This window comes from Bactrocera tryoni, chromosome 5 (genome assembly GCF_016617805.1).
Source record: "Bactrocera tryoni isolate S06 chromosome 5, CSIRO_BtryS06_freeze2, whole genome shotgun sequence".
NCBI classification, from domain to species: domain Eukaryota; kingdom Metazoa; phylum Arthropoda; class Insecta; order Diptera; family Tephritidae; genus Bactrocera; species Bactrocera tryoni.
Window position 1 is genome coordinate 14,220,524 of NC_052503.1, and position 27,543 is coordinate 14,248,066.

Here is a 27,543-nt window from a genome sequence, read left to right on the forward strand (position 1 = left end):
GAAACTTTACGTTTCCTGGGTCTACCTTTCAATGACGTCGATGACAACTTATCTAATCCTTACCATCCTAACGGGGATTAGGTATCCGTACAACAACAACAACAAATGTAATATACTCTGTTCAGAGGAACAGCCTGCCTTGAATAATCGTATATAAAGCTATTTTTATTGTTTTATGATTTTCTATTTTACATACATACATACATAGTAGTTCTCATAACAGTATTTAATATACATATTATTATTATATATGTATTTAGACTGTATTCAATTATAATTGCAAAATAATGAGTTTTCCCTTAGCATATGGTAAATGAATTTTTGTTATAAGTACATACATATTTATGATTGTGTTCTTTTTGTTTTTGTTTTTGTTTTTGTCTTTCTTATTTGGCTTCTTACAATATTTGTTACGTTAGTAAAAAATGACTCGATATACTGTGCGTGGAATCCGTCTGCATATTTGGTTTGCTAGCATAGATTTATCACATCCCAGCCGACTCTTCGATCGCAATGTTCGCCCACTATTCCATTTCCCTAATAACTCCAGCGTTTAAGCGCCGTTCTTTTCCACAATATCGGTTTGCTGCACTTGCGCCGAAAGCTCGGTAATGTCGTCAACGTCCGAGATTAAATCCACCCAATAGCGTAGACGTTTGCTGCGCAAGTAGCTGTGTGAGTTATCAAAGACAACGGTGTCTAAAGAGAGAAGATCATAAAATTTACCTTTGTTTTAAAAAAGTAATGGCATCGTCACTTACATGTCGTATTGGGTCGCGTTGAGATGAAGCCCACTTCGTCCATCTCGTTGGAATAGACTGTGCCGAGCGCCACTTCGCTACGCTTCTCACCAGACGACTTGTCAATGCTGTATATACCGAATTTGATGTCGTAGTCGAAGGTGCGAAAATCCCATGATAACACTAAGTTTTCTTGTTTCTTTTCATCTACATAAAAGTCCAGTTTTAGTTTGTTGCCTTTATTTATTGTGGTCTCGGTATAGTCTTTATCATTATCTTCAGTGCCTTGCTCGACAAACATGTCTTGCGGAATTTTTCCACCCCAAATTATCTGAAAGCAACAAGAAGAATGGGAAGAAAAAAAGTTTAGATTGAAACCATTAAACCTCGGTTATAAGCAACTTTGCCAGGAAAAGCTTGTTGATCCCGACATTTGTTGAAACTTTCAACCTCATAATGAAGTACTAAATATAATTTGACAAGTGGGCGATACCACCCAAGTAGCCTAATGGTTAAGATCTCATGAGATCTCCGTCTTTTTTTGGAGGTGATTTACTTTCTCAACATCTTTCACAGGAAGAGAATAAATTAGTTCTTGAGATAATCGCTTTCTTGATATCGAAATTGACCTGAAGTTTGTTTGGTCATGGCAGAAAGAGACAAAGTAAGGAATAAAATCGTCTCTTCATTCTGAACACTTTGTCAGATATTACCTTATATCTACCCGGAATATCTCAAACTGTGTTAGACTTTGCTGAAGATAACAAATTTGTACAATTAGATCCGACTAACCTTCGATTTGCATTCTGGATCACCATTCTCATCCACATATTTACCACCAAAGCATTTGGGAAATATATTTGGATCGACATGGGAGAACAGCGGCTCCTTCCACTTATCTGAACCGTTCTTGTATATTTTTATTTTACTCATTGTGTATTCGTCCAGAAACCTTTTGACGAAATTAAAGGCAACAGAGAACAGTTTGGGTGCTATAACAGGATAAAGAAGGAATAGATATATATAGTTAGTTAGTTCTAATAATAGTGGCAGCATTGGTTCTTCCTCACCATTGACTATGTAGCACATTTTCAACAATTCCGGATAGTTGCTTTCGTATTGCTTTACCGTAGATAAAACGCACTCGGCTGCCGGACGCCACGCGTACTGCTTCAAATTGAAGTTGGCCATATCGAAGAAGACGACTAGCTGACGTGCCTGTGGACCATGTGTTTTGCTCTGCTCGTAGCCGGCTTGCATGAAACGCTCCAGCAGCAGCACCAAGTAGCGTTGGAAGTCGAAGCGTGTGACGCAATGTAGCATGCCCCAAATGTCAAAATTATAAAATGGACAGACAATAACTGGAAACGAAACAAAGAAAAAACACACATATTGTCAACTGTAAATTTATACTAAACTCTGAACTTATGACAGGGCGTTGTCACTCACCTGGCGAGCCTTCATTGTCATAGCCTATTAGACCGTAGGGCAGATATTCTTTGAGGGCGCGCGGCGCATCCCACTTCTCCAAGTTGTCCACATTCCACATAGCGCGGGTCTTCAGACTCTATAGAAACCAAAAAACAAACGGATTATAATTTCTTTGCACTTAAATTAATGGAGTGGCAGGATTTGTATATTGCAAATATTCGAATTTCACTGGAATTTTGACTTTTGTTTTTAATCGGAAAATTCTCGGTGTTTTTGTGAATACTCGGTTATGTTTGAAACTCTTTGGAGATGACATTTGAATTTATTTCGGGTTTTTCTATTTATTTATGTATACATAATTATAGAACTGCACTTATGGTGTTTTTTCATATTTTTTTGGTATATTTAAAATCTTAGTTCATAGTGTGATGAGCACGTAATCGTCCAGAAGACCGACTTATAGTGGATCTTAAAAATGCTGAGCTTTTCCAAACGTAAGCAAAATATTACAAGCAGCCTTTCCAAGTCAAATATAAACTAGGAGACTCCATATTAATCGTCGAGTCTCGATCAGTTTTAAAAAAAAGTATGACACATTTTTTTGCTGGGTTTCGCGCTCAAAATCTATCTTAGAATTCTTCATTGATAGCATAATATCAAGACTTACAATTCAAATAGCAATATAAGTTCAGTAAAACTCATTGTCAAAGTTCTATTAACCCTACAAACAGGAAATCTATATGTCGACTGGTGCGTTAGAATCTGCCATCTTTATCGATTGTCCATTGAGAATTTCATGATATTTCACTGATTGGAAGTGAAGTTCTTGCGTTTTAAGTGTCAGTATGTTTGTGTTATCGGTGCGAAAATGAGCTTCGAACAAAGAGCCACCATTAAATTTTGTTTTAAAATTCGTAAAACTTTTACCGAATCCTTTCAATTGATAAAACAAGTTTATGGCGATGATTGCCTATTCCGTAGCAGAGTGCACGAGTGGTTTGAACGTTTTCAAAGTAGTCGTGAGGACATAAATGACGATCAACATGTGGGCCAATCAAAATCCGTGATCACTGAAAATTCCACCGAAACTGTGCGTGAATTCATAAAAAATCAGCCGAAATCATCACTTAATTTCATGGAAATGGATTTATTGCATTTTGACCGAACATTTGGGCTTACGAAAGGTGTGTGTACGGTTTGTTCCGCACAAATTGACTGACGACCAAAAAATGCTCAGAAACCAACATTCGAAGGACGCGTGTGACCGATTATTTGACCAAAAATAACATTTTAACAATTAACCACTCTTGGTATTCACTTGATATTGCACCGTGCGACGTAGAGGCCATTCAAAAGGCTTGCACCGGCATACTGGCGGCCATACCAGCCAACGAGCTAAAACACTCGTTCGACATGCTTTTGGGCCGTGCAAAAAGCTGTATTGAAGCAGAAAGAGACTATTTTGAATAAAATAAATTTATTTTGCCGAAGAAACCATTTGTTCTGTTTTTTTAAAAGTCCTGTTTACTTTGGAAAGCACCTTGTATATTATTTGGTGTAAAACTATTATAACTTACCGCCCGCAGCATTTCCTCGGCAGCCTCTGGGTCCCATTTTCGTGCTTCATAAGAAATATAAAAGTAAATAAATATCTTAAGAAAATTAACTTGAGTACTTATACATACCACGTAGCCAACGTAGGAGAAAGTAATCATCATGGGTTTCATTGATCACATCGGAAACACTTTTGCGGAACTGTAAAAAGAATTGAAACGTTTTTTAAATTTTGTTCACATAAAACTAGGATTTGTGATAGGATTAGGTATATATTTTAAGGGCAAAATTTTTTTTTTCAATATTTATTGGTAATACGACTACTACTTTTATTTAACACAAACATTATTTTATTCATTTTTGGGGTGTTCTTCTTCAAAATTTAAGAAACAACTTCAATTACAAGACCATTGGGCCAATGTTTCTTAGAAAAATGTAAGTAAGTACTGATAATTTATTGCTTAAAGTCCTACAAGACCCAGCTACCATCTTCATATGGACTTTTTTTATATAATTGAGCCACTTTTGGTTTTCAGGAGCTTCAGGAGCTTTTTCAAAAAAAGTGGGAAACCTCGAAATTAATCACTCTTGAATTGAATTATTTTTGTGCTCTTTTATAATAGATTATGTTTTTTAGCAACATTACTTTTCTTAAGTTTCACGAAGCTCTAACTGGGCCATAAACACTTTGACGTCTAAATGAGCTCCGGTGAATACAAAATCTAACTGTTTTATTGTAAAAGTTTCTGACCCCATCGCACCTTTTTGTCCACTAATATTATTTTGCTCTTTGCTCCAACTGACATTGAACCGTTATGAGTATCTATCACTGACTTTAATAGCAGCTGCTAAAAGCCGGTAATCAGAGCTAAGCTGTTTAAGTTCCGTTAAACAACTTTAAGGTTTTGTGAATTAAACTTATATTGTTTTTTTTATTGTTTAAAAAAGTGCCGACCTTCAACTTGATTTCGCTTTGTGCTTGCACCCCGATACGATGGCTTTGTTGGATTCAGGTTTCTGCATAAATTTGACTTAATCATTGTTTTGACCGAAACGAACGCATCACAGTTAGTATAGACCTGCCCACTTTGATCAAAGCGAAAGTACACAGTGCGCATGTGCGCAAGTTTTAGCGCCGAATTAAGCTAAACAATCGTATCGTAATCATTCGATAATCAGCATATGCATATTTACATATAAACCATAAATATGAAAGCGATGACTAATGAGTCTAATCAATTTATGTTTTAAGATTTTTTATACATATTTACATATATATTGTAATATACATATGAATAAGTGTATATCTAGCAATAAGTTTACATACCTATACCCGCACATATCTGTAATGTGCATATATATAATTATATATTAAAATACAATTTGTGTCTATAATCACTTTTAATTTCACATAAATTTTAGTTACGAGTTCGACTTTTATTTAATTTTCGTCGTGCTTTACTTGGCAATTCTAGCCACGTTTGCACAAAAGCTCTATTCATATGTACATATGTACATACGTATGTATGTACATACGTATGTATGTACATATCTGAACAATATATAATTGTGGCCAAAATAATTGGGCAGGAAGTAAAATTGAAAATCTGAAAAAAAAAAATTAATAAATTTTGTGTTTCAACGATGCCCGCAAGCGACCAATTGATAAAATGGTATATGTTATTGAAGTGCCCTTGTACCTTAGTATATATGTATGTATGTATACAAATATATGTGAGTACATATTAAGTTACTGATTTGTTGCTGGATACCATTACTCAAAAACAATGTTCTTGCTAACATCAGATGTGACAAATGAACCGTGTCTAGTTGAAATACAGAATGACAAGTGTTTGGGGGATTTAAAATTTCAAAAAAATCGTTTTTTATTTATATTTTTGAATGTCATGTTATGTTTGGGAAACAAGAAAATATTACACGGAGCCCAATCTGGTGAATACGATGGTTGATGGTATTCATTGGGTTTTTGGCCTTAAATCACACAATTTGTACTCTTTTTGAAGAAAATTTACCATTATCGAAACGAGTCGAACAAGAACGTGTTTCATACCCAACATATCCAAATGAACGGACTCGCGAGAGATGCCCAGCTCTCTTGCCATCTCTCTAACACTTGTCTTACGATTTTCAAGCACCACATCTTTCACTTTTTTAATATTTTGATCAGTGGAAGATATTGACGGTCGTCAGAATGAGGCATGGTTCAACGATCTCTCGACCATCTTTGAAGGTTTATACCTTTCGCAGGCTTGCGTTTTTGATGTAACTGAATGACTGCAAGCCTTTTCCAACATTCGTAACGATTCTGCACATGAAATTTGGTTAGAAATACAAAATCTGAGACTAATTATTTGTTCGATATTTTTATCCATTGTAAAAACCGCAAAGGTGTACCAACTTAAGCAGTTGCTGTAAAAAACTGGTAGGCAGATCGCTCTCATATTTGACGTACTAATTAAGGACAGACATACCAACTTAGCAAAAAACATTTGGGAGAGCGGTCCTTCAGGCTAAACCGGCTGATTCAATCTTTGATAGTGTTTTTCTCGAAACATTGTTTTCAAAGTCGGTGGTCACGGTTTTTCAGAAACTAGTAGCGATCTTATTGAAATTTTACACAGTTCTTCTAAAGAGGATGACCTCAATCACGAGGATAGAAGGATTTTTTCGACAGCAACAATTTTTTTCAAGGCAATTTGTGGAAAAAATTACACCTGCAAAAAATTCATTTTTTCCAAATCTTCCGATTAACCACGGCGTATACTCATCTATTAGCCATTGAAATTTGATTTTACATGAATTATTTGTCTGTTATACTGACCACTACGAGGAGTCGCTGCCAGCTGCCACTGACTGAATCTCCAAAAATTTTATGAAAAATTCAAAAAATATCTAAATGTTGCTATTTGATATGCTCAAAAGTTGTAATAATAAAAAAAAAGAAAGAACGTTAATTTCGGCTGCATCGAAGCCAATATACCCTTCACAGGTGCTACATTATTGCTTTAGAAGATACATTGTAAAATGTGAAAGTTTTCCATACAAGAACTTGATTCCGATCGTTCAGTTTATATGTCAGCTAAATGTTATAGTGGTCCGATATCGGCCGTTCAGACAAATGAGCAGCTTCTTGAAGAGAAAATGACGATTGCAAAATTTCAAAAGGATATCTTAAAAACTGAGGGACTAGTTCGTATATATACAGACGGACGGATGGACGGACGGACGGACAGACAGACAGACGGACATGGTTAAATCGACTCAGCTCAACATACTGATCATTTATATATATACTTTATAGGGTCTCCGACGCTTCTTTCTGGATGTTACAAACATCGTGACAAACTTAGTATACCCTGTTCAGGGTATAAATATGTATTTTCTTCCCACATTCTTATATCACGAATAATAGAAATTAAGATTGCGACAGTTTCGTGTCACTACTTGTCTTATAGCGCATTTGACAGCGAAATACATTGATTCGTGACGTCATGAAGGGAATGAGGGTAATAATTGTATATTATGACATTGCGTGTCGCAATATTATCACTACCTTACTTGTTTTAGTATAAGATCTCGAATACATTACTCATTCAGACAATAAACGTCAGCGAATGTAATCCACAAGGAAGCCTTTGAACACTTCAATAATTTTCTGGTAAGTGATTCTATCTTGTACTTCTACACTGTAGTGAATAATAAACCTATAAATTAATCTGATATTTAAATCACATTTATACTCGCACTTTGTACGTGGTGACTGTCTTAATTACGTAAGAGTGTAATACGCATAAAAATATAATACATACATAGTTACTAAATACATTTGTACCTATATATTTATTCATAAAAACGGCTGAAATTGCTTTGTTTCACTCAATAAGATAAAATAAGTCAGCACTTTTATTGTTAAATGACACTGATTTACTTCATTGTAAGTAATGAAGGCAAAGTTCGGCACGAATTAGCCTGATTAAAAGTTATTGATTACTACGTTGATATTAGCTGTATTCACACTGGCGCTGTGTATTAGGAATATTTTGATTTTTTCATGCAGGTTAGTCATAATATATGAAATTTGAAATGGACGTCTTTTGCCATCAGGGACGACAGTTTCTATGAGAGCGGCATTATGAAATTACTTCAAAAATTACAACAAATTGAAGAAAAAAACGGTGTGTATCCGAGTATGATATTGGATCATTCTAACTACGACTAATAAAACATTCAAATGAATGCAAAAATATTGGATTTCTTTTTACTTTACGGTTGGAACTATGCTGACATTAATTGTTTCAATGAATTATACAAAGGGTTCTGATATTCGATTAAGGGGATATAGTATAAAGTAGTTAGAAAATCCTCATTTCAAAAAAATAAAAACTCTGTCTGTTGGCAGTTTACTGCCACGCCGATACCTTACTTGTAAAGGATGGTAGGACGTAAGTACTAAGTCCAGCACTCATTCAGATTTATTATGAATTTTATTATATGAATAAACCAGTATTTTAATTAGACTGGCTTGAAATCTGATAATAATATTTAGCATTGACATGCAAAACGGCATTGAACTTCAATTTCAAAAAAGTATTATAAGAAACTAAACTTTAACTCAAACTTCCAAAATACAATTAATTTATCTACTAAGTTAAACCCTGGGCTACTAACTTAATTGCAGACTTAAAAACCAAAGCAAAAAAAAAATTTAAACGCCAAGATATATTCTCAAAGCGTATAAAAAAAGATAAAGAAATACCTGACGCATTACTAAGTTAAGGAAATCTACTTAGAAAACCGGTTGGACTTGGAAAAAATTGAATTTGCAGCGCGGCAAAAAACCAAACCAAGTGCAGAACATAAAAGTTGTATTTTTTATTTTGTTTTTAAATATATTTATGTATGTATGTATATACTGTGTACAAAAGTATGTTTGTAATTTAGGAGTAAATGAAGATTTATATACATCTATATGTAGATAAAATAAAAAATAATTACAAATGTATTAAACAATAACAATTTAATTGTTGCTTTTAGCGTCTATATAACAACCCAAAGCTAGAAAAGATGATTGATAACAGTTATAAATGCAAACAAAGTACATATTTAAATTGTGCTTGCGGTAGCGCAATATACATAAATTACATAGTGATTAAAGCAGCTGTCCATAGCTTTTTCTGTTGAAACCTCATTAAATGCTGTAATCATGAGTCAGCTTTTCGTTTATTCTTTATTATTTAAGAGCGTTCGACTCTGTATTAACTGCTTTACAAATTTATACTGGTATAGGTAAAAATGTGCAGCTTCTTATGGGAAGTTGTCAATGCCTTTTAGCTCCTTTTGACTAATTATTATTTGTTAATATTATTATGTTATTAAATGAAAAAAACTCGTGTTTGTTTACTTTGGCTTCGCTCTGTTTCACTTGTAATATTATTCAAAGATGATATTGATATACGCAAATCAATTTGAATATAGGAATATATAATGCGCAAATTAGTCTTTCTATTTCTGACTTGAAAAAGCTTCCAGAAAATATGCAGAAGCAATTTCACTGTATTATCCTCTATTTGATATAAAAGTTATACGAAATGTGGGAGAAGGCGCTTCAGCAAATTTTTACCAAACTGTGAGTGGCGTTTACATGGTATTTGTGATAATTGGCAAAGAAATTTTTAATTTCACGAAAAATAATCTCTAAAATGTATATTGTACTATATATACATAAAAAATTGCTTACCAAGATTTAATACTCTTTCAAATATGTACTCAAGATGTATAGTTCCGTATTCAATAACCTTACAGTCATTGAACAAACAATAGCATATTTATTCATTGTGTTGAAATTTCAAATTTTTTACCGAAAAGTTATGATTTGCGAAAAACATTAATTTTTTTGTTTCCATTTGAAGAAAAGTGCTGCAGAGTCGCTTCGAATGCTGGTCGAGACATATGGTGATCATGTTCTATCAGAACCAACATGCAAAAGATGATTTCAACGGTTCAGAGATAATGATTTTGGATATGTGAAATGAAGAACGTGGAAGACCACCAAAGAAGTTTGAAGACGCCGAACAGCAAGCAATATTGGATGACGTTGATACTTTGAGTCGAAAGCAAATGACAGCCATGTTAAATGTTGCACAAGTAATAATTTCAGACCGTTTGAAAGCTATGGGAAATATTGAAAAGTGTGGCAAATGGGTGCCACATGAATTGAATGAAAGTAAAATGGAAAACTGAAAAAACTAATTGAGAAATTTTACTTCAAATACACGAAAGAAATCAGTTTTGCATCGAATTGTCACTGGCTATGAAATGTCATGGGTTAATCTAGGACAATCATCAATATCGACTGCAAAAATAGATCGATTCGGTAAGAAAATCATGCTCGGTGCTTGGTGCGATCAGAAGGGTGAGGTCATAAGCAAAGTAGTTTTGTTACACGATAATACACCTACACACAAAGCAAAACCGGTTCAGGATACTATCAAAATAATTGGCTGGGAGCTCCTACTACACCCGCGGTATTCACCTGAGTTCGCCCCTCGGATTACCACTTGGTTTCATCGATGGGCCACGCAAGCGCTGAGCAGCACTTCGGTTCTAACGCAGAAGTCGAAAATTGGGTGTCTGATTGGTTTGCTTCAAAATACGAACATTTCAATTGGCATGGTTTCCACAAATTGCCTGAGACGTCGAAATGTGTAAAAGGCAATGATCAATACTTTGATTTTTTTTACTTTACCGCTCATTTTATACCGGAGCCCCTCGTATGTTTCTATGAGATTATCGAAGCATTCAACTATTATACCCGCCATCACTTGCAAATCGATGCTAGTTCTAACAGTCATTCCTGGACTCCGTTGGTATTACTAAAAAAATCTGAAGGAAAAGAGGTCGGCGGTTGCTCTGATTACGAATTTAAGTTCAGAAATGTTCAAAAGTGGCCTTTGGCAACATAAAAGTAAAGTAGTGAAATTTCGAAAATTCTTAAGCTAGCGCCGAGGAGCAATACGTTGGACGAGTCAAATTGTTAAGAATGTTAACATGTGTACAATATATTAATATTATTGGTACTTTTTTACAGATACATCTTTGTTGGACCCTCTTAAATAAAATAAACTTTGAGGGAATGAGTAAACATACGAAAAGTGAAAACTAAATGCGTGTCCTACTGTCAACAGCGTTGAGTTCCAGATCGAAAAGAGCTGTAAATCTTAATTGGTTGACAATTATACGCGTAAAGCGTTGGCACTTGCTTTCTACATATTAATTATTCATCGTCGTAACTAAAGGTAGAGTAGTTATCTATTTTTTGATTGCATTTAGCTACAATACGCTTAATTAATTTTCTAATTGGCAACTGTTTGATGTATAAAATTAATATTCATAGGGCAATTTTCTAAGTACTTGCCTATGAATGTACTTTTAATGGGCACTTTTTCTGGTTGTTCAATTAAAAATCAATTGAGCTGTCTTTAGTTAAGTTAATTGCTATAATATATAAAGAAGCTTATATAAGAATTTTTTAAGCGAATTTGTGTTTCTTTCTACATATTTTATTTGAAAAGATATGAAAAAAGTTAAAGTTTCAGATATCTTCTTGTTTATTGGCATAAACACAGCTTACCGGCATTTTATATTTGCAAACACCGTTCGAAGTTTTAGTTTTTGCTTTGAAAACAAGTATACATACAACGTATGTAAGCTCTTTATTCAATTGAAAGCGTGCCTAAATTATAGTTCTTTCCACACATACATACATATAAAATACTGAATTTTTGATCTTTCGCATTAAGCAAGTAAGGACCGTTTTTCTTTGTCTGGTTAGCAATCATCTATCAGATAAGTTCAAGTTAACCTTACCGAAAGAATGAGCCTTGGTCAGAACTTAACTGGCAGCTGGTTGCTAACCAGAAAACGGCCCTAAATCTACAACTTTGAAAAAAAGTTTGTTAACGTTGCATCCTTATTTTTAGGTCAAAAATTGAAATGTCGGGGGGCGTTTGCAATAAAAAATGAGTTTGGGAAATAAAAGAACACTCAAAAACATATGTAGGTTTATTTCAACCCAAACATTTGAGAGGCCAGTTTCTTGGCTCACTCTAATATGTATTTATATGTGTATTATCCGTGGTCCGTATTTTAAATTTCTATTTACATACGTACATAAGCATGTTTGACAAAATGTTTTGCGATAATAAGGCAAACATGTTTTATACAAGAGGTTAAATGTATACTTATGTATGTCGTGTTAAAATGTCACAAAAACCATTAAGTTGTTTAAAGAAATATTTCACAGTTGTAACTAAAGATGTAAAGTACTACTAAGGGTCAAGTGGTGGGCATACTTATTTTAATAAAACATGTTTGAATTTCCTGAGTTAATGAAAGATGCATGTTGGCACACTTAGGGTTAACATTTATTTATTTACAAACAAATATTTACATAAATTAGCTATGTAAAGCTCACTGACTTAGTATTTCTACTCACACGCAGATTACAAAAGAGAAAAGCATTGTGGGGTAATCAGAAGGTATAATTTTTAACGATAGCAATATCGGCACCTTTTTTCTTGTCGACAACAACGAAACACTCACTGTTAAGCAATAACATAGACTTGATTATGCCTTAGCATTCCCCGAGGTTGGTTGGAAAAAGTGAGTTCAAATGAAGTATTGTAATGTGAAAACAAAAGTTTTAGAAGTTTGAGAAATAGCGGAGTCAAAAACACCTAAAGCAACAGCAACGAAATGAACTAATGTTTGTTTGTGATGATAAATACCTTTAATGAAAACGTCATATAAGTTGAGCTTCTTGAAAATTCGGTTGGAATAACATCAATTGTCCGTTTAATATCAAACAATTAAAAGAAAGCTCTTTATTTCCATATTTCGAGTGGCTGTATCTTTACATACGAGTATATGTATCAGGTTGTTCAATAAGTTTTGTCTTTCGATAAGAGAGGGCGTTTTTTTGTTTTCTTGCTACACTCTTTAGCCATTTAGTGTCGCCGTGTGACAGTATTTTTTTGCAATGCAAAAAATTGAATATCGTGCATTGATACAATTTTTATTTTTGGAAGGTGTAGCACCAAAAAAAAATCACGAATGAATGCTAAAAGTGTATAATGATTATTCACCTACAATTAAAACAGTAGTAAGATGGGTTTCTGAATTTAAACGTGGTCGTACAGGTCTTGAAGACGATCTACGATGTCCAAAAACCGCATCAACACCAGAAATCATAGCCAAAATACAGAATATGGTTTTGGAAGATTGTCCATTGACTGAAAGAGATTTAGTAGAGGTTCTACACATCTCATTAGGCAGTGTGAGCCATATTTTAAGTGAAATTTTGGCTTTTAGAAAGCTATGTGCACAATGGGTGCTAACATAACATGTTAACAATGGAACAAAAACACATTGGAATGCGACTTTTTCAGCAACATTTGAAGCGTTTTAAAAGGAAGAAGTGGGTTTTGTGCGTTGATTCATCACTATGGATGAGACTTGGGTCTATCAACATGTTCCTGAATAAAAACAAGAAGCTAAAGAGTGGTGTGAACCTGGTTGTTCGGCATCGAAACGAGTGCGTGTCCGGAAATTGGCAAAGAAGGATGTGGCATCAGTTCTTTGGGATGCGAGACGAATTTTGTTTGTGCATTACATGCCAACCGGTAAAACCATTAATTCTGAATATTATTCTAACTTTTTGGATCAGTTGAAGGACAAAATTTGGGAAAAAAGATCCGGTTTGCAGAAGAAAAAAATCCTTTTTCATCAGGACAACGCACCGTGGGACAAGAGCATTTTGACAATGGCTAAAATCCATGAATTAAAGTTCGAATTGTGGAAGCATCCACCGTATTCACCAGATTTGGCCCCCAGCGACTGCGTGGAGAGCGTTTTTCATCAAATGAAGAGGTCATAACGGATGTTGCGGCGTATTTTGCTGACTTTCCGGATTCTCATTTCAGGGATGGGATCCACAGATTGGAGGATCGTCGGAGCAAGTGTATTATTGTTCAGGAAGATTATACTGAATAATAAAGTGTATTTTGAATCATAGAATTGTGTTTTTCTTATAAAACGACATATCTTATTGAATAACCTGGTAATAATGTAATAAAATCGATATCTTAAATAGTTTTTGGATTAAAGCCAAATTCTTTCTGCACATTTTGTATATACATATTTCTCCATACATTGACCTATCACCTTTTCGGATCAGATCAAATATAAAATTTGGCCGACCAAAAACGATGAAAATTTTGGGTAAAAAGAACCACTGCAGCATCGAAGATTCATAGCGCCGTCATAAATCGCGATCAACTCGAATTTTTGTTTGGTTTTTTCTTTAAATATTTTATTACATACTTAAAATTATTTAATTATTATTATTACGCACTTGTTATATACTTAAAATACGCATGTGTATTCTTAAATTATGGGGCTTAGTTAGCTTTATTATATAACAAAGAAAAAGTTATGCAACTCTTTAATGCGGTTTTTCTTTTGTTTTCAAGGTGAACCACTTGTTGATGGTTATTAATGTATTTCAAGAAGTAGGAAATAGCTGTCAGCAAACAACTATTGGAATTAAAATAATTTTCTTAATTGACTGCAAAAACTAGTTGAAATGCCAAGCATTATATTTTTAGTCTTAAAAAAATACTTTTTCTATTATAATTTAGAACGTGTGTCTTGAATTGCATAATTCCACAAACTGGATGGACGGGCGCCAATAAATGCAAACATATTCATATATACTCGTCTGTATAACAATTAATGTATGATAGGAAAACAATAAAGAAAGAAAATTGATTAATACAAAATTGTTATGCATGCAACATGCGAATAATTGCAATAAAATCAATGACACTTGAAGTTGATGGAAGTATAATTTTGTCCAGCAGATTGGTAGGAATTAATGAGTTTAATATTCTTCATTTAACCCAGCTGAGTCAAAAAGGCTTAGTAAAGCTCCGAGGTTAATGGTTGTGATATGTTCTCTCAGTTCGGATTAACTTTCCCGAAAGTCTGATTGGTTCTTCTTGCCTTTGCGGGGAAATCAAGCAGTATAGAATTTTATTTATCTAAGAAAAGTCTTGAATATTTTCTTACCTTTTAAATTTTTTTTATATTTTTGGGTTCAAATTTCCTAGAGCCATAGCTGTCAAAGGAAACACAGTTATTTGACATTTATGTTCAGGTTATTTTGATTCCATGCAAAAAGTAAGATCGGCACGACGATTAATAATCGTGAAAATTTATTTCTAAAACCCGCATTCTGTGAGGAAAATTTTTTATTTATATCTAACCCTTTCCTTAACTCTTATATCCGATAAGTGCCGACAGATAAGCAAAACCTTGGTAAGAATATATCGTCTTTTATGGAGTACGGTTAGTCCTGAAGTTAGTCTTCAAACCAGGTTGCATTTAGAAAAAGTGATTGTTTGGTGTAGTTAGTATGTTGAACGTACTATTAAACATTTTTTCCATAGAGCCGTGGTGGCACATAGAGCCTCGAAACGTATTTTTGATCAATACTATTTAAAACTGAATAAGGAGCCATTGGTGGTCGGCAACAGGACGGCGCGTCATTGATTTGATCTAGTTACACTTCTTTTATAAGGCTACGAGAAGTAAAAAATCTATTATATCTTTTCAACAAAGTTGGATTTTCTCTAATAAAAAGGCAGATAGGTACTCCTCCTCTTTAAAATACTATTGAAACAATAATCTTATCAACCAAATATGTTAGTCCATAAATGTCTTCAGTCTATACCCCTTAGTATGAGTAATATAAACGCAAATTTAAGCATCAACAGTAAGAACTAATTATCAAAGTGTAACATCCGTTTTCCCTACAGGGCTTGCACGTATATATTATTTATTATTATTCACTCAACTAGTGTTTAAGATAACATTGAACGCGCCAATTGCACATACGAGCTCTTAGTAGTTTAATGTGTTTTACAAGTACAAAACCATTCGCCTAGCACATAATAACGCTTACAAATCTATATTTGCGCTTACTAACGCTTATCAACGCTTATTAATGCCAAGCAATCAATCAATTAACTCACCTGCTTCAAGGCAGTTTCCTGTGCATCGCTAATACTTGGCATGTTGGACATGGTGATTGTACAATATATATGGTAGTTATAGTAATTATAGTTCTACTTAAGTATCTGTTAATGTAAGTACGCGGTTAGTAGCAGGTAATTTAGTTTTTGACCTGCAAGTGGCGTGTAAAAATTTTAATAACAAATGACTCTTCGTTTTGTAAATATCTTTGTATGTAAGTATGTAAACGCGTTGTTCTCTAAGCGCATGCACTTGACTCTTGGAGCGCAAAAAGCGAAATGGTCAAACTGCCTGAAATGAGATTCTTTTTGTTTAGCCGGTCATTGGCGGGTTGCTCAACGCTCTCGTACTGTGACGTTGTGCTGCTTTTGCTTTCGGCTGTTTTGGTTGTTTAGCACTTTTGAAGTATACACATACGGGTTTATTCTACTTGGTTTTTGTTATTTTTGCATTTGTATAGATTTATTTTGCATTTCATACATGTACTTCTTTCTTACAGATATTGTGCTTCGCAATTCTCGTCGCGTGTTTCTTTTTTATTTATTTTATTTTATTTTCAATTTTATTTTATTTTTAATTTTTTTTATTTGTTTGTCATTGAGCTTTTTCGTTGAATTGCCAAATTTAGGTTTCACTTTGTCACACAGTATGCATAATGTAATTAAGGTATGTAGCCTCTTTTGTCAAGTATTTATATGCTATCGTTTGTATATGAAAAATGCGCAATAGCAAAGCAATTTTCCCTCACTTTCTTGTAATTTTGCTTTATTATGCTGCGGATGCGAGCGGTAATTTTCTGTAATTTCGTTGCTGCTCTGTTATTGTCATTAAATGCAACGATCTCAGTAATAACATTAACACACACGATTTTACGCGTCAAAATGTCTCAGCATCTTCTTCACTTTTGTTTTCGAATTTTTAGTTTCGCTTTCATTTACTTAATTTTATTGTTGTCTGTATTAATTTCCATTGGCTTAGTCAAGCAACGTTAAATAATTTTTTATTCTCAAGTTTGAGTTGCAACTCCAGAACTTGTTTCACTACGCGTGGTTTTAGATACTAATGCGGAACTCGGCTATGCATCGGTATATTAAGAGTCTATGCTAAACGCCGCCAAGCATATTAAAGTTTATAGTGAACTTGTCTCTTGGCTGTTGGCTGTTGGCTGTTGGCTGTTGACTGTTGGTTTGTTGACTAACTACAGCTGAGTTGCCATAAAATGCGCGAGCGCGAGTCTTATCGGACGCGGTGGATGGCCACAAAAGTAGTGGCACGGTAGGAAATTGCTGCTGCTGTACTGCTATGAATATTAGATATGAAAAAATACATAACGGTATAAAACAGAGAACCATAGGAAAATATAAACCTAAAGAAGTCCCAAACTTCATATATGTATGTACGTTACTTTTTGAAAAAAAAAAATTAAATTTGCAGATTTTGGAACTCTACGTTGGTGTAACTTCTTAATTGTATCTGCTCCCATAGATACATCACGCAGTATAGATATAAATCCAGTCCAGGCTTTAATAAAAATCTAAACAATATTTTTTTTGGTTTTAAGGTACACTCTAGGGTCTTAAAAACATTACTAAATTGATAAATTAGTGAAAATAAAAATTTTCCTGTTCAGTCTACTGTATTGTCGAAGCATTCAGATCAGTCATTTCAACACGTAAAATTTTGTAAAAGTTTTTCCAAAAGTAAATTGTTAAACTAAAAACAAATTTATCATCAATAGTTAGCTTTGAGATTCCAAAAAAATTATTCGAAAGTTTGGCCTAGTAGGCGACATTTTAATTAAAATTTTATTAAACATACAAATTAATATTAATTGTTAGCTCAAATACATATTTAAAACAGGGTGACAGACTCTTCCAATTTCCAGAATGCATTATCAAAGCTAAGTATTTTTAAGGCTCTAGATAGGCTTAAAGCCAAATGTCAGTATAAGACATTTGCCTTATGAGCCAGCATTACAAAATTTCCTACAGGGTAATATTGTCATTTATTTGTAGTACACATTTCATGTTGATAGAATTATTTTAAAGAGAGAGCTGCCATATCACTCATATTCTATATACAAATAAGTTGAGAAATCGAAAACCTCTAAGGTTTTTTGGGCTTGCAGAAACAAAATTAGTAGTTTTGTAAAATTGTGTATACATTTTAAAAGCTTTAATGCTTATTTACAAAATATATTTATTTCTTACCGTGGGCAGATCAGAATGTGTCATTACTGTTTTTTTTTTCATTTTAAATTTTCGCTGTTTCTCAGATAATTTATAATTATTTACAGAAAATCAAGAAAAGTTCAGCAAAATGTTATCTAACTTTAAAATGAAGTTAGGTTAGGTTAGTCTGGTAGGCTAATGAGTTTTTTGGTCCTGATGGAGTTCAGTTACAAAGTCCAATAGATTCCATTGCTTACTATCGATACCTTTACCAGTAGCCCCCAATGCGGGATAAGTTCAAAAGAGATGCTCCATTGTATCCCTGGCCTTGCTCTTGACATTTTCTGTAGTATTCTCGATCTTTCAGCTCTATTCTGTAGCCTAGGCTACAAGATTAGTAGAAAAATAAAATGGGTTTGCTTGCATAGTCCACGCCAAATTTCGTGCTGATATTTCGTCAAATAAAAAGGTTTTCCATACAAGTGCTTAATTTTAATTGTACCAATAAATGGGCAAATATCTCCTACACTGAGAGACTAGTTCGCATATATGCCGACAGATGGACGGATATACAGACGTATATGGCTAATTAAGATTAAGATAAGATAGTTAAGGAAGTCCGACGTTTCCTTCGTGACAAACTGTATATACCCTGTTCAGGATATAATTGTGAATACATATCTTTTGATGTCAAAAATAAAACTAATATTTTGTGCTCAATTATTTTAATCGAAATCCATCATGGTTTAATGTAATCTAAACCATAACATACATACATATTTATCTACAATAAATTTCAGATTATTCACAAAAAAAAAAAAATTCTTGCAAAATGGCAACTCCATTTTATACATAAAATTTCAAAAAGTTCTTTGCAGATGCTTTTTAATTATAGTACTCTCGATTTTCTGCACTCTCACTTGTTTAAACGTCTCTTGCTTGCATGCGCATACAGAGAGTGAATAAATAAATAAATCTGTATATTTGCATATACGAGTACGATAGGTTTGTAAGTGGTTATGCTAACATTCATTTAGGTCGAGCTTTATATTTATTGAAGAATCTGGTTAACATCTGCATTGGAAAGTGAATACCTACATACATACATCTGTAGAAAAGGTATCTATTAAGGGCTATAAATACAGAGAGAGTAGATGACATATTTGCGTAAATGCCAGCCAATCCATAGACGGCGGAAAATTTAAATTTTTTTCACACTTTAGCTCTTTATTGTTCTGTAAATACGGTTATAAGTTGTTGGTCTTAAACTGTTAATGCAAACAGTCAAGTGTCTATGTTAGTTTACGGTTACTGTAAAAAGTCAATATGTATTTGCAGAGTCCTTTTACTTCGTTTTTATTTACCGTAATCACCATTGTGCGGCTGCAAGTGGGCTTAACTTTATTAGTTAGTATAATCTCAGTTTCATAAAATATTATTTGATAAATGTTAATACGCAGTGGAATACAGTTGTACATGGTTATATACATATTTATGTTATTGCTATAATGCAGTGATATTCTTCATTTATCAAACAAACATTGCAATCAACAAAGAATACTACACAAAGAGTTAATATTGAGTGTCTTGGCAAGAAATTGAGAGCAACGTCACCCAATATTTACTTGTTTATTCTTTATAGGCAAGATGAAGCAAGCACAAAGAACTTAGTAATCGTGTAGTTCAAGATCTCATAATACGAGGTGTGTTCAAAAAGTATCGCGAATTTTGTGTTTTTTCAAAAATTATTTATTCATGAATATCTATTTTGCCCCCTTCAAAGTAATCCCCATGAGATATTATACACTTGTGCCAACGGTTTTTCCAATCTTCGAAGCACTTAAAAAAATCATTTTTTTTTATCTTCTTCAGCTTCTCCTTCGATGCCGTCTTTATCTCGTCAAGAGAAGCGTAACGTCGTCCTTTCATGGGCCTCTTCAGTTTAGGGAACAAGAAAAAGTCACAGGGGGCCAGATCTTGGGAATGCGGTGGCTGCGGCATCACTAGTGTGTTGTTTTTGGCCAAAAAGTCGCGCACAAGCAACTATGTGTGAGCAGGGGCGTTATCGTGGTGCAAAAGTCAATTTTTGTTTTATCACAAATTCGGGCGTTTCTGGCGGATTGCTTCGCGCAAATTGCGCATAACTTGCAGGTAATATTCTTTATTGACCGTTCTTCCCTGTGGCAAGAACTCATGATGCACCACGCCCCTGCAATCGAAGAAAACTGTCAGCAAAACTATCACATTCGACCGAACTTGGCGCCCTTTTTTCGGTCTTGGTTCGTACGGCAGCTTCCATTGAGATGACTGAGTTTTGGTTTTCACTTCATAACCATAAACCCACGATTCCTCACCAGTTATGACCCTCTGGAGCAAATTTGGGTCGTCGCGGACAGAATTTAACATCTCATTAGCAATGTTCATGCGATGCTGTTTTTGGTCACAATTGAGCAATTTTGGAAAGAATTTAGGTAAAAATCGAAGACGATCCAAAACACGTGCAAGCAAAGCAGCTGTCAACAATTAAATGAACATTCAAAATGGCCGAGCTTGTCGGCATAAGTGAGAGACATGAGTACCAACATAACGCCACAGAAAATTCGAAATTCGAATATACGTAACCCGCGAAAATTCAAAATTCGCGATACTTTTTGAACACACCTCGTAAAAGATTTTCCACACAGTACAAGTTTTTCTAATAGAAAGTTCCTTAACCTCGTCTTTTAAGGTTTTAAATAAATCTACCGCATACAAGAATCAAAGACCTCTTACACCATTGGCGGGAGATTGTACCAACTTCAGACAGTGACAGTCGAATTGCGATTTGATTATAAAGCTTTTTTGTGGCATAGTTTATAGGACTGATTTTAGCCCTTTAAATGAATACCAGATACACATTATCAAGGTAGTAATAATTTTAACATATTTGCTTTTTTAAATATTTTACATTTTATATAATGATTCGGAGCATTATAGCTTGAAACAACACATTAAATTTGGTAGACATACATTACATTACAACATTACATCTATTAAAATTATTGAAATTAACTTTGCGAGGAAATCGCTGAAAATATAAAGCATTACTAAGAATGTTGCATAATCAAAACAAAAAAGAAAACAAGTAATTAATGGCTAAGTATGGATGTAACCGAAAATTGTATACTCTTGCATGTTGCAAGGATCACAGATGGCTAAATACCTACAACTGTAGGCAATATTTGAAAATGCAGCGAAAAGGTTCAACTGCATTGTTCGACGAAATCGTGAATGGATGACAATCAAAGCAAGAATTATGTTAAATCATACTCCATCAATTTTATCTACTTAAGTCAATACCACATACTATTAACATGCCGCAATCTATATGGAGTAAAGTCAGTTGACTGTTCGAAAATTCTATTAAAAGTTATATAGGGTCTAGGTCAAGTTTTCATCCGATTTTATCAATTTTAGGCCTAAATATACACTGTTATTAGGAAAATACGCGCTCTGATTTTTATTGAGATAATCCACATATTGGTGGTATAAAGTCATCCGGAAGTTCGAAAATCTGTATATTAAGAATATTGGAGCTAAATATTGTAAATTGACGGTATTCAAACCATTTTTGACAAACATACATACTTTTATCGGGAAAAGATTCTCTCTGAATTTCATTTATATATCTCATACATTGACCTATATTTTCGATAAATGGTCAACTATAGATACTTGGGGTCCTCATATTCCGTACCTAGGGAATAGAACTGTTAGGTATACTCGTATACTGGAAAGCAGAACACTCAAATATAATTTTAACTTGTGCTACATAGGCTTGGTTGTAGTTTCTGTGATTATATGTTTGAACTTAATCGAAAAATTTTAACAACGCTTAATTAAATATAAAATTGAATGCAAAAATAATGTTTTTTTACTTTATGGTAGAAACTATGCTGACTTTATCCCTTTCAATGAATTATTTAAACGGTTCTGTTATTCGATTAAGAGGATATACTCTAGACTAGTTAAAACAGCGCACTTTCCTCGAAATATTCACTGAGGATTTGTTCCATGGATTAGAAATTCCTTATTTCAAAAAAATAAAAACCGTCTATGGCCAATTTACTGCCATGCAGATACCTTACTTATGAAGGAAGGAAGAACGTAAGCATTAAGTCCAGCACTCATTCAGATTTATTACTGTATATTATTGCTCAACCAATAAACAAATATTTTAATTAGATTGGCTTGAAATCTGTTGCAAGGTAATAATATTTAGCATTGGCATGCAAAACGGCATTGAACTTCAATTTCAACCAAATATTAGAAGAAACTAAACTCTACCTCACACTTCCAAGATACAATTTATTTGTTTACTTAGTTAAACCCTGGGCTACTAACTTAATTGCAGACTTCAAAACCAAAACAAAAAAAAATGTAAACACCAAGATATATTCTCAAAGCGCAGCAAAAAAGATAAAGAAATACCTGACGCATTACTAAGTTAAGGAAATCTACTTAGAAAACCGGTTGGACTTGGAAAAAATTGTATTCGCACCGTAAACGTCGATTTAAGCGAAATTAAGCACATTCATGCGCGTTTCAAGAGTAACGCGGCAAAAAACCAAACCAAGTGCAGAACATAAAACTTTTATTTGTTTTTAAATATGTTTATATACATATATATGTAAAAAGTATGTATGTATTTAATGAGAAAATGAAAATTTATAACTATATGTACATAGATAAAATAAAAATAAAATAATTAAAAATGTGTTAAACAATAACAACTTAATTGTTGCTTTTAACTTCTATATAACAATCCAAAGTGAGAAAAGATGATTGATAACGGTTATATATGTATACATACATACAAATTATTTAAATTGTGCTTGTAGTAGCGTAATACAAGTATAAATTACATAGTGATTAATCAGCTGTCCGTAGCATTTTCTGTTGAAACCTCATTAATTGCTGTAATCATGAGTCAGCTTTTCTTTATTCTTTATTATTTAAGAGCGTTCGACTTTGTATTAACTGCTTCACAAATTTAGTATATTGGTATAGGTAAAAATATGCAGCTTCTTATGGGAAGTTAGAATGCTTTTAAGCTCTTTTTATCTAATTATTCTTTGCTAATATTATTATGTTATTGAACGAAAAAAAATCGTGTTTGTTTACTTTGGCTTCACTCTGTTTCACTTGTAATATGTTTCAAAGATGATATTGATATATGCAAATTAATATGAATATAGGAATATATGTATAATGCGCAAATTAGTCTTTTCTATTTCTGACTTGAGAAAGCTTCCAGAAAATATCCAGAAACAATTTCAATGTATTATTCTCTATTTGATAGACAAGTTATGCGAAATGGTGCAGAAGGCGCTTCAGCAAATTTTATAAAGTGTAAGTGGCGTGTACATAGTATTTGGGATAATTGGCTAAGAAGTTTTTAATTTCACAGAAAATAATCTCTTAAACTTATACGATATTCATAAAATATTGTCTACTCAGATTTACTATTCCTTTGGTGTTGAACATGTTTCTATTCAATATCTTTAGTGCTGCTTTGAGTAAAATTTCATAACTTAGAGGAATAAAACCACTCTCAGTTCATAAGCTTTGTGAATCATACCGATCTATTTTAAACATTTGCATCTATAAATAATACGGCAGTAGACATTTGACACCATTAATAAAGAGTTCTATTCTAAGATATACTATCATATGTATGTATTTATGAGATTGTCGAAGCATTCGACTTTCGCAGTTGCATAGGTTTATGTATTAATGCGACCACTGGCCGATGCCAATTCTAACAGTCGATCCTGAATTCGCACTACTCAAAAAATCTAAATGAACATCCTACTGATGTGTTAAGATATCTGTGGGGTATATGAGGTGTCCTGATTACGAATTTGAGTTTAAATATGTTCCATCACGTACAGCTAGGTTTGTCATTTTAGTAAATGGTAATGGTTTGACCCCTACAATCCTTGACTACAACATTTGGAAATGTAATTTTATATATAGACAGCGCATCGGACGAATAAAATTAAAACTTTATTTGCGCTTAGTGTAAGTTAGCCTAGAGTTTCAGATCGAGAAGAGCTGTAAATCTTTATGAGTCGACAATTATACTCGTAAAGCGTTGGCACTTGCTTTCTACATATTAATCACTACGGCTAATTATTTCTCTAAATGGCACGTGTTTGATTTATAAAATAAATATTCATCAGGCAATTTTCTAGGTAATTGCCTATGAATGCACTTTGAAGTTGGATTGTTTACCTTGACCTATAAACTTGAGAGGTTAATTTTTAGACTAACTCTAATATTTATGTATTTAGGTACGTATTATCCGTGGTACGGATTTCAAATTTCTATATATAGTACATATGCTCAAATGTATGTTACAATTATATATTTGATAAACGGTTTTACAACAAATGGGTACGAGAAGTTAAATGTTTACTTACAAATATTAAAATTTTGAAGAAATCGTAAAGTTGTTTTAAGGGGTATTTGAAAGTTTTATCTAAAGATGCTTACTACTACTAAGGGTCAAGTGACTAAATTTCCTGAGTTAATGAAAGATGCATGTTGGCACACTTAGGGCTAACATATATTTATTTACTAACAAATATTTATGTTAATTAGCTATGTAAAGTTCACTGACTTAGTATTTCCGTGAGAAATTACGCTCACATGGTTGTTACAAGAGAGAAAAGCATTATGTGGTAATAAGAAGGTCTAATTTTTAACGATAGCAATATTGGCCCCTCTTTTCGTAAGTATTACTTATTTGTATTACTCTGTTAAGCAATACCATAAATTCGATTATGTTTCAGCATGCCCCGAGGTTGGTTGGAAAAAAGTCAGTTCAAATGAAATACAATTTTTTTTACAAATGCCACTTTGAAGGAAAAAATTGTTTAGGTTTCAGCCACATAGAAAGTCAGAATTACTGCAGCATCGTGGATTCATAAATCGCGATCTACTCGAAATTTTTTTGTGTTTTTTCTTAAAAATTTTATTACATACCGAAAATTATTTAAATATTATTTATTACATACTTATTATATTCTTTAATATGCGTTTTTATTCTTAAATTATGCTACTTAATTATCTTAAATATATAACAAAGAAAAAGTTATGCAACTCTTTAATGAGGTTTTCCTTTTATTTTCAAGGTGAACCACTTGTTGATGGTTATTAATGTGTTTCAAGAGTAGGAAATAGCTGTCAGCAAACAACTATTGGAATTAGAATACTTTTCTTAATTGACTGCAAAAACTAGTTAAATTGCTAATTATTATTGTTTTAGTCTTAAGAAAATATTTTTTCCTATTAGAATTTAGAAGTGTGTGTTGAATTGCATAATTCTCCAAAGTGGATGGGCGGGCGCCAATAAATGCAAACATATCCATATACATATACTCGTTTGTATAACAATTAATGATATGAAAAATAGATGATTGGAAAACAATAAAGAAAGAAAATATTGAATAATACAAAATTGTTATGCATGCAACATGCGAATAATTGCAATAAAATCAATGACACTTGAAATATGTATATGGAAATGTGCTTTTGTTCAGCTGACTTGTAGGAATTAATGAATTTAATATTTCTAGAAGTTTTATTTCTCTAACGGTAAATTGAGGTTTCATTCTCAAAATTTCATTTATAAACTTAAAAAGCCTTGTACTCTACCTTTACCTTTACAAATTTTCTTTTTTAGAGGTACAAACTTTTCAGGATGGTAACTATTAAATTAGCTGTCAAAGTAAACATATGCATTTGACATTTATGCTCGACATACTTCGAAAAATGCTCATGAACATTTATTTATCGTGGAAATTTGTTTCCAAAATTCACGTTCAGTAAGGAAAATTTTTGTTAAAAAAATGGAAAATCTTGTTTAATGCCCGCTAATGCAAATTAGGGCTGTCGTCTATCAAAGCTAATCAAGTTTAATTGTCTTTTTTGGATGAAGCCAAAGCCAATGTCAGTCATCCATGAGCTAAATGATACCAACAGGACGGCGCAAAATTATCATATGTGACCTGGTCTACGAAAAGGGGGCTTAGGTGTCAAAAAAAGGAGTAATGAAAAGGATTAATGAGATAACGAGAAACTGACGATTATTTTTAACAGATTTTCCCAGAAAACCAGTTTTCGCACGTTAGCCCCCTTCTCGTAGACCAGGTCACATATTAAGAAATGTGCTTACCAATTGTTTCTAAATCATGTGACTTGACCTATTTACACTACTTTTGTGGTAAAGATCCGAATAGTAAAAACTAATTATTAAACTGTAACCACCATTTTCCTTACAGGGTTTGCACGTATATATTATTTATTATTATTCACTCAACAAGTGATTAAGACAACATTGAACGCGCCAATTGCTTAGTAGTTTAATGTATTTTACAAGTACAAAACCATTCGGTTAGCACATACATACACTTACAAGTCTATATTTGTGCTTACTAACGCTTATTAATGCCGAGAAATCAATCAATTAACTCACCTGCTTCAAGGCAGTTTCCTGTGCATCGCAAATATTTGGTATATCGGACATGCTGATTGTACAGTATATATGGTAGTTATAGTAATTATAGTTCTACTTAAGTATCTGTTAATGTAAGTACGTGGTTACTCGCTGGTAATTTAGTTTTTGACCTGCAAGTGGTGTGTAAAAATTTTAATAACAAATGACTCTTCGTTTTGTAAATGTCGTTGTAAGTATGTAAACGTTGTTCTCTAAGCGCATGCACTTGACTCTTGGAGCGCAAAAAGCGAAATGGTCAAACTGCCTGAAATGAGATTCTTTTTGTTTAGCCGGTCATTGGCGGGTTACTCAACGCTCACGTACTGTGAAGTTTTGCTGCTTTTTCTTTAGTAGCTGCTTTAGCTTTAGTAGTCTAACACTAGAGGAATAATTTCACGTAATTTCTTTACTTCACGCTTACTACCATTTAATACAGCAATCTCAGTAATATCATTAACACACAAGACTTTACGATTCAAAATGTCTCAGCATCTTCTTCACTTTTGTTTTCGAATTTTTAGTTTCGCTTTCATTTACTTAATTTTATTGTTTTCTGAATTAATTTTCACTGGCTTAGTCAAGCAACATTAAATAATTTTTTATTCTCAAGTTTGAGTTGCAACTCCAGAACTTGTTTCACTATGCGTGGTTTTAGATACTAATGCGGAACTCGGCTATGCATCGGTATATTAAGAGTCTATGCTAAACGCCGACAAGCATATTTAAGTTTATAGTGAACTTGTCTCTTGGCTGTTGGCTGTTGACTGTTGGTTTGTTGACTAACTACAGCTGAGTTGCCGTGAAATGCGCGAGCGCGAGTCTTTTCGGACGCGGTGGATGGCCACAAATGTAGTGGCACGGTAGGAAATTGCTTGGTGGTGCATAAGGAAATTTCGGTACTGCTCTGAATATTAGATGTGAATAAATATATTTTTAATTATATAACTATATAACATAGAAGATCATAGGAAAAGTATCAACCCAAAGCAAA

General features: G+C 33.4%; 1 protein-coding gene across 4 annotated transcripts; it reads right to left on the minus strand.

Annotated features, from left to right (window-relative positions):
* Nucleotides 1-356: 356 nt before the first annotated feature.
* On the minus strand, nucleotides 357-27,324 carry LOC120777184 (SEC14-like protein 2). 4 transcript variants are annotated; one of them, XM_040108350.1, is made up of 9 exons: nucleotides 26,877-27,324; nucleotides 26,532-26,683; nucleotides 3,857-3,926; nucleotides 3,749-3,792; nucleotides 2,190-2,307; nucleotides 1,811-2,101; nucleotides 1,533-1,732; nucleotides 762-1,071; nucleotides 357-699 (listed from the first exon to the last, which is right to left on the minus strand). In XM_040108350.1, exons 2-9 carry the CDS (start codon nucleotides 26,580-26,582, stop codon nucleotides 554-556), a joined length of 1,230 nt encoding a protein of 409 aa, XP_039964284.1. In that variant the 5' UTR covers nucleotides 26,583-26,683; nucleotides 26,877-27,324; the 3' UTR covers nucleotides 357-553. The 4 variants fall into 4 exon arrangements, with proteins under 4 accessions (XP_039964284.1, XP_039964282.1, XP_039964283.1 ...); XM_040108348.1 differs by having other exon boundaries at nucleotides 26,532-26,817; XM_040108349.1 differs by having other exon boundaries at nucleotides 26,532-26,602; nucleotides 26,635-27,324.
* Between the last annotated feature and the right edge of the window lie 219 nt (nucleotides 27,325-27,543).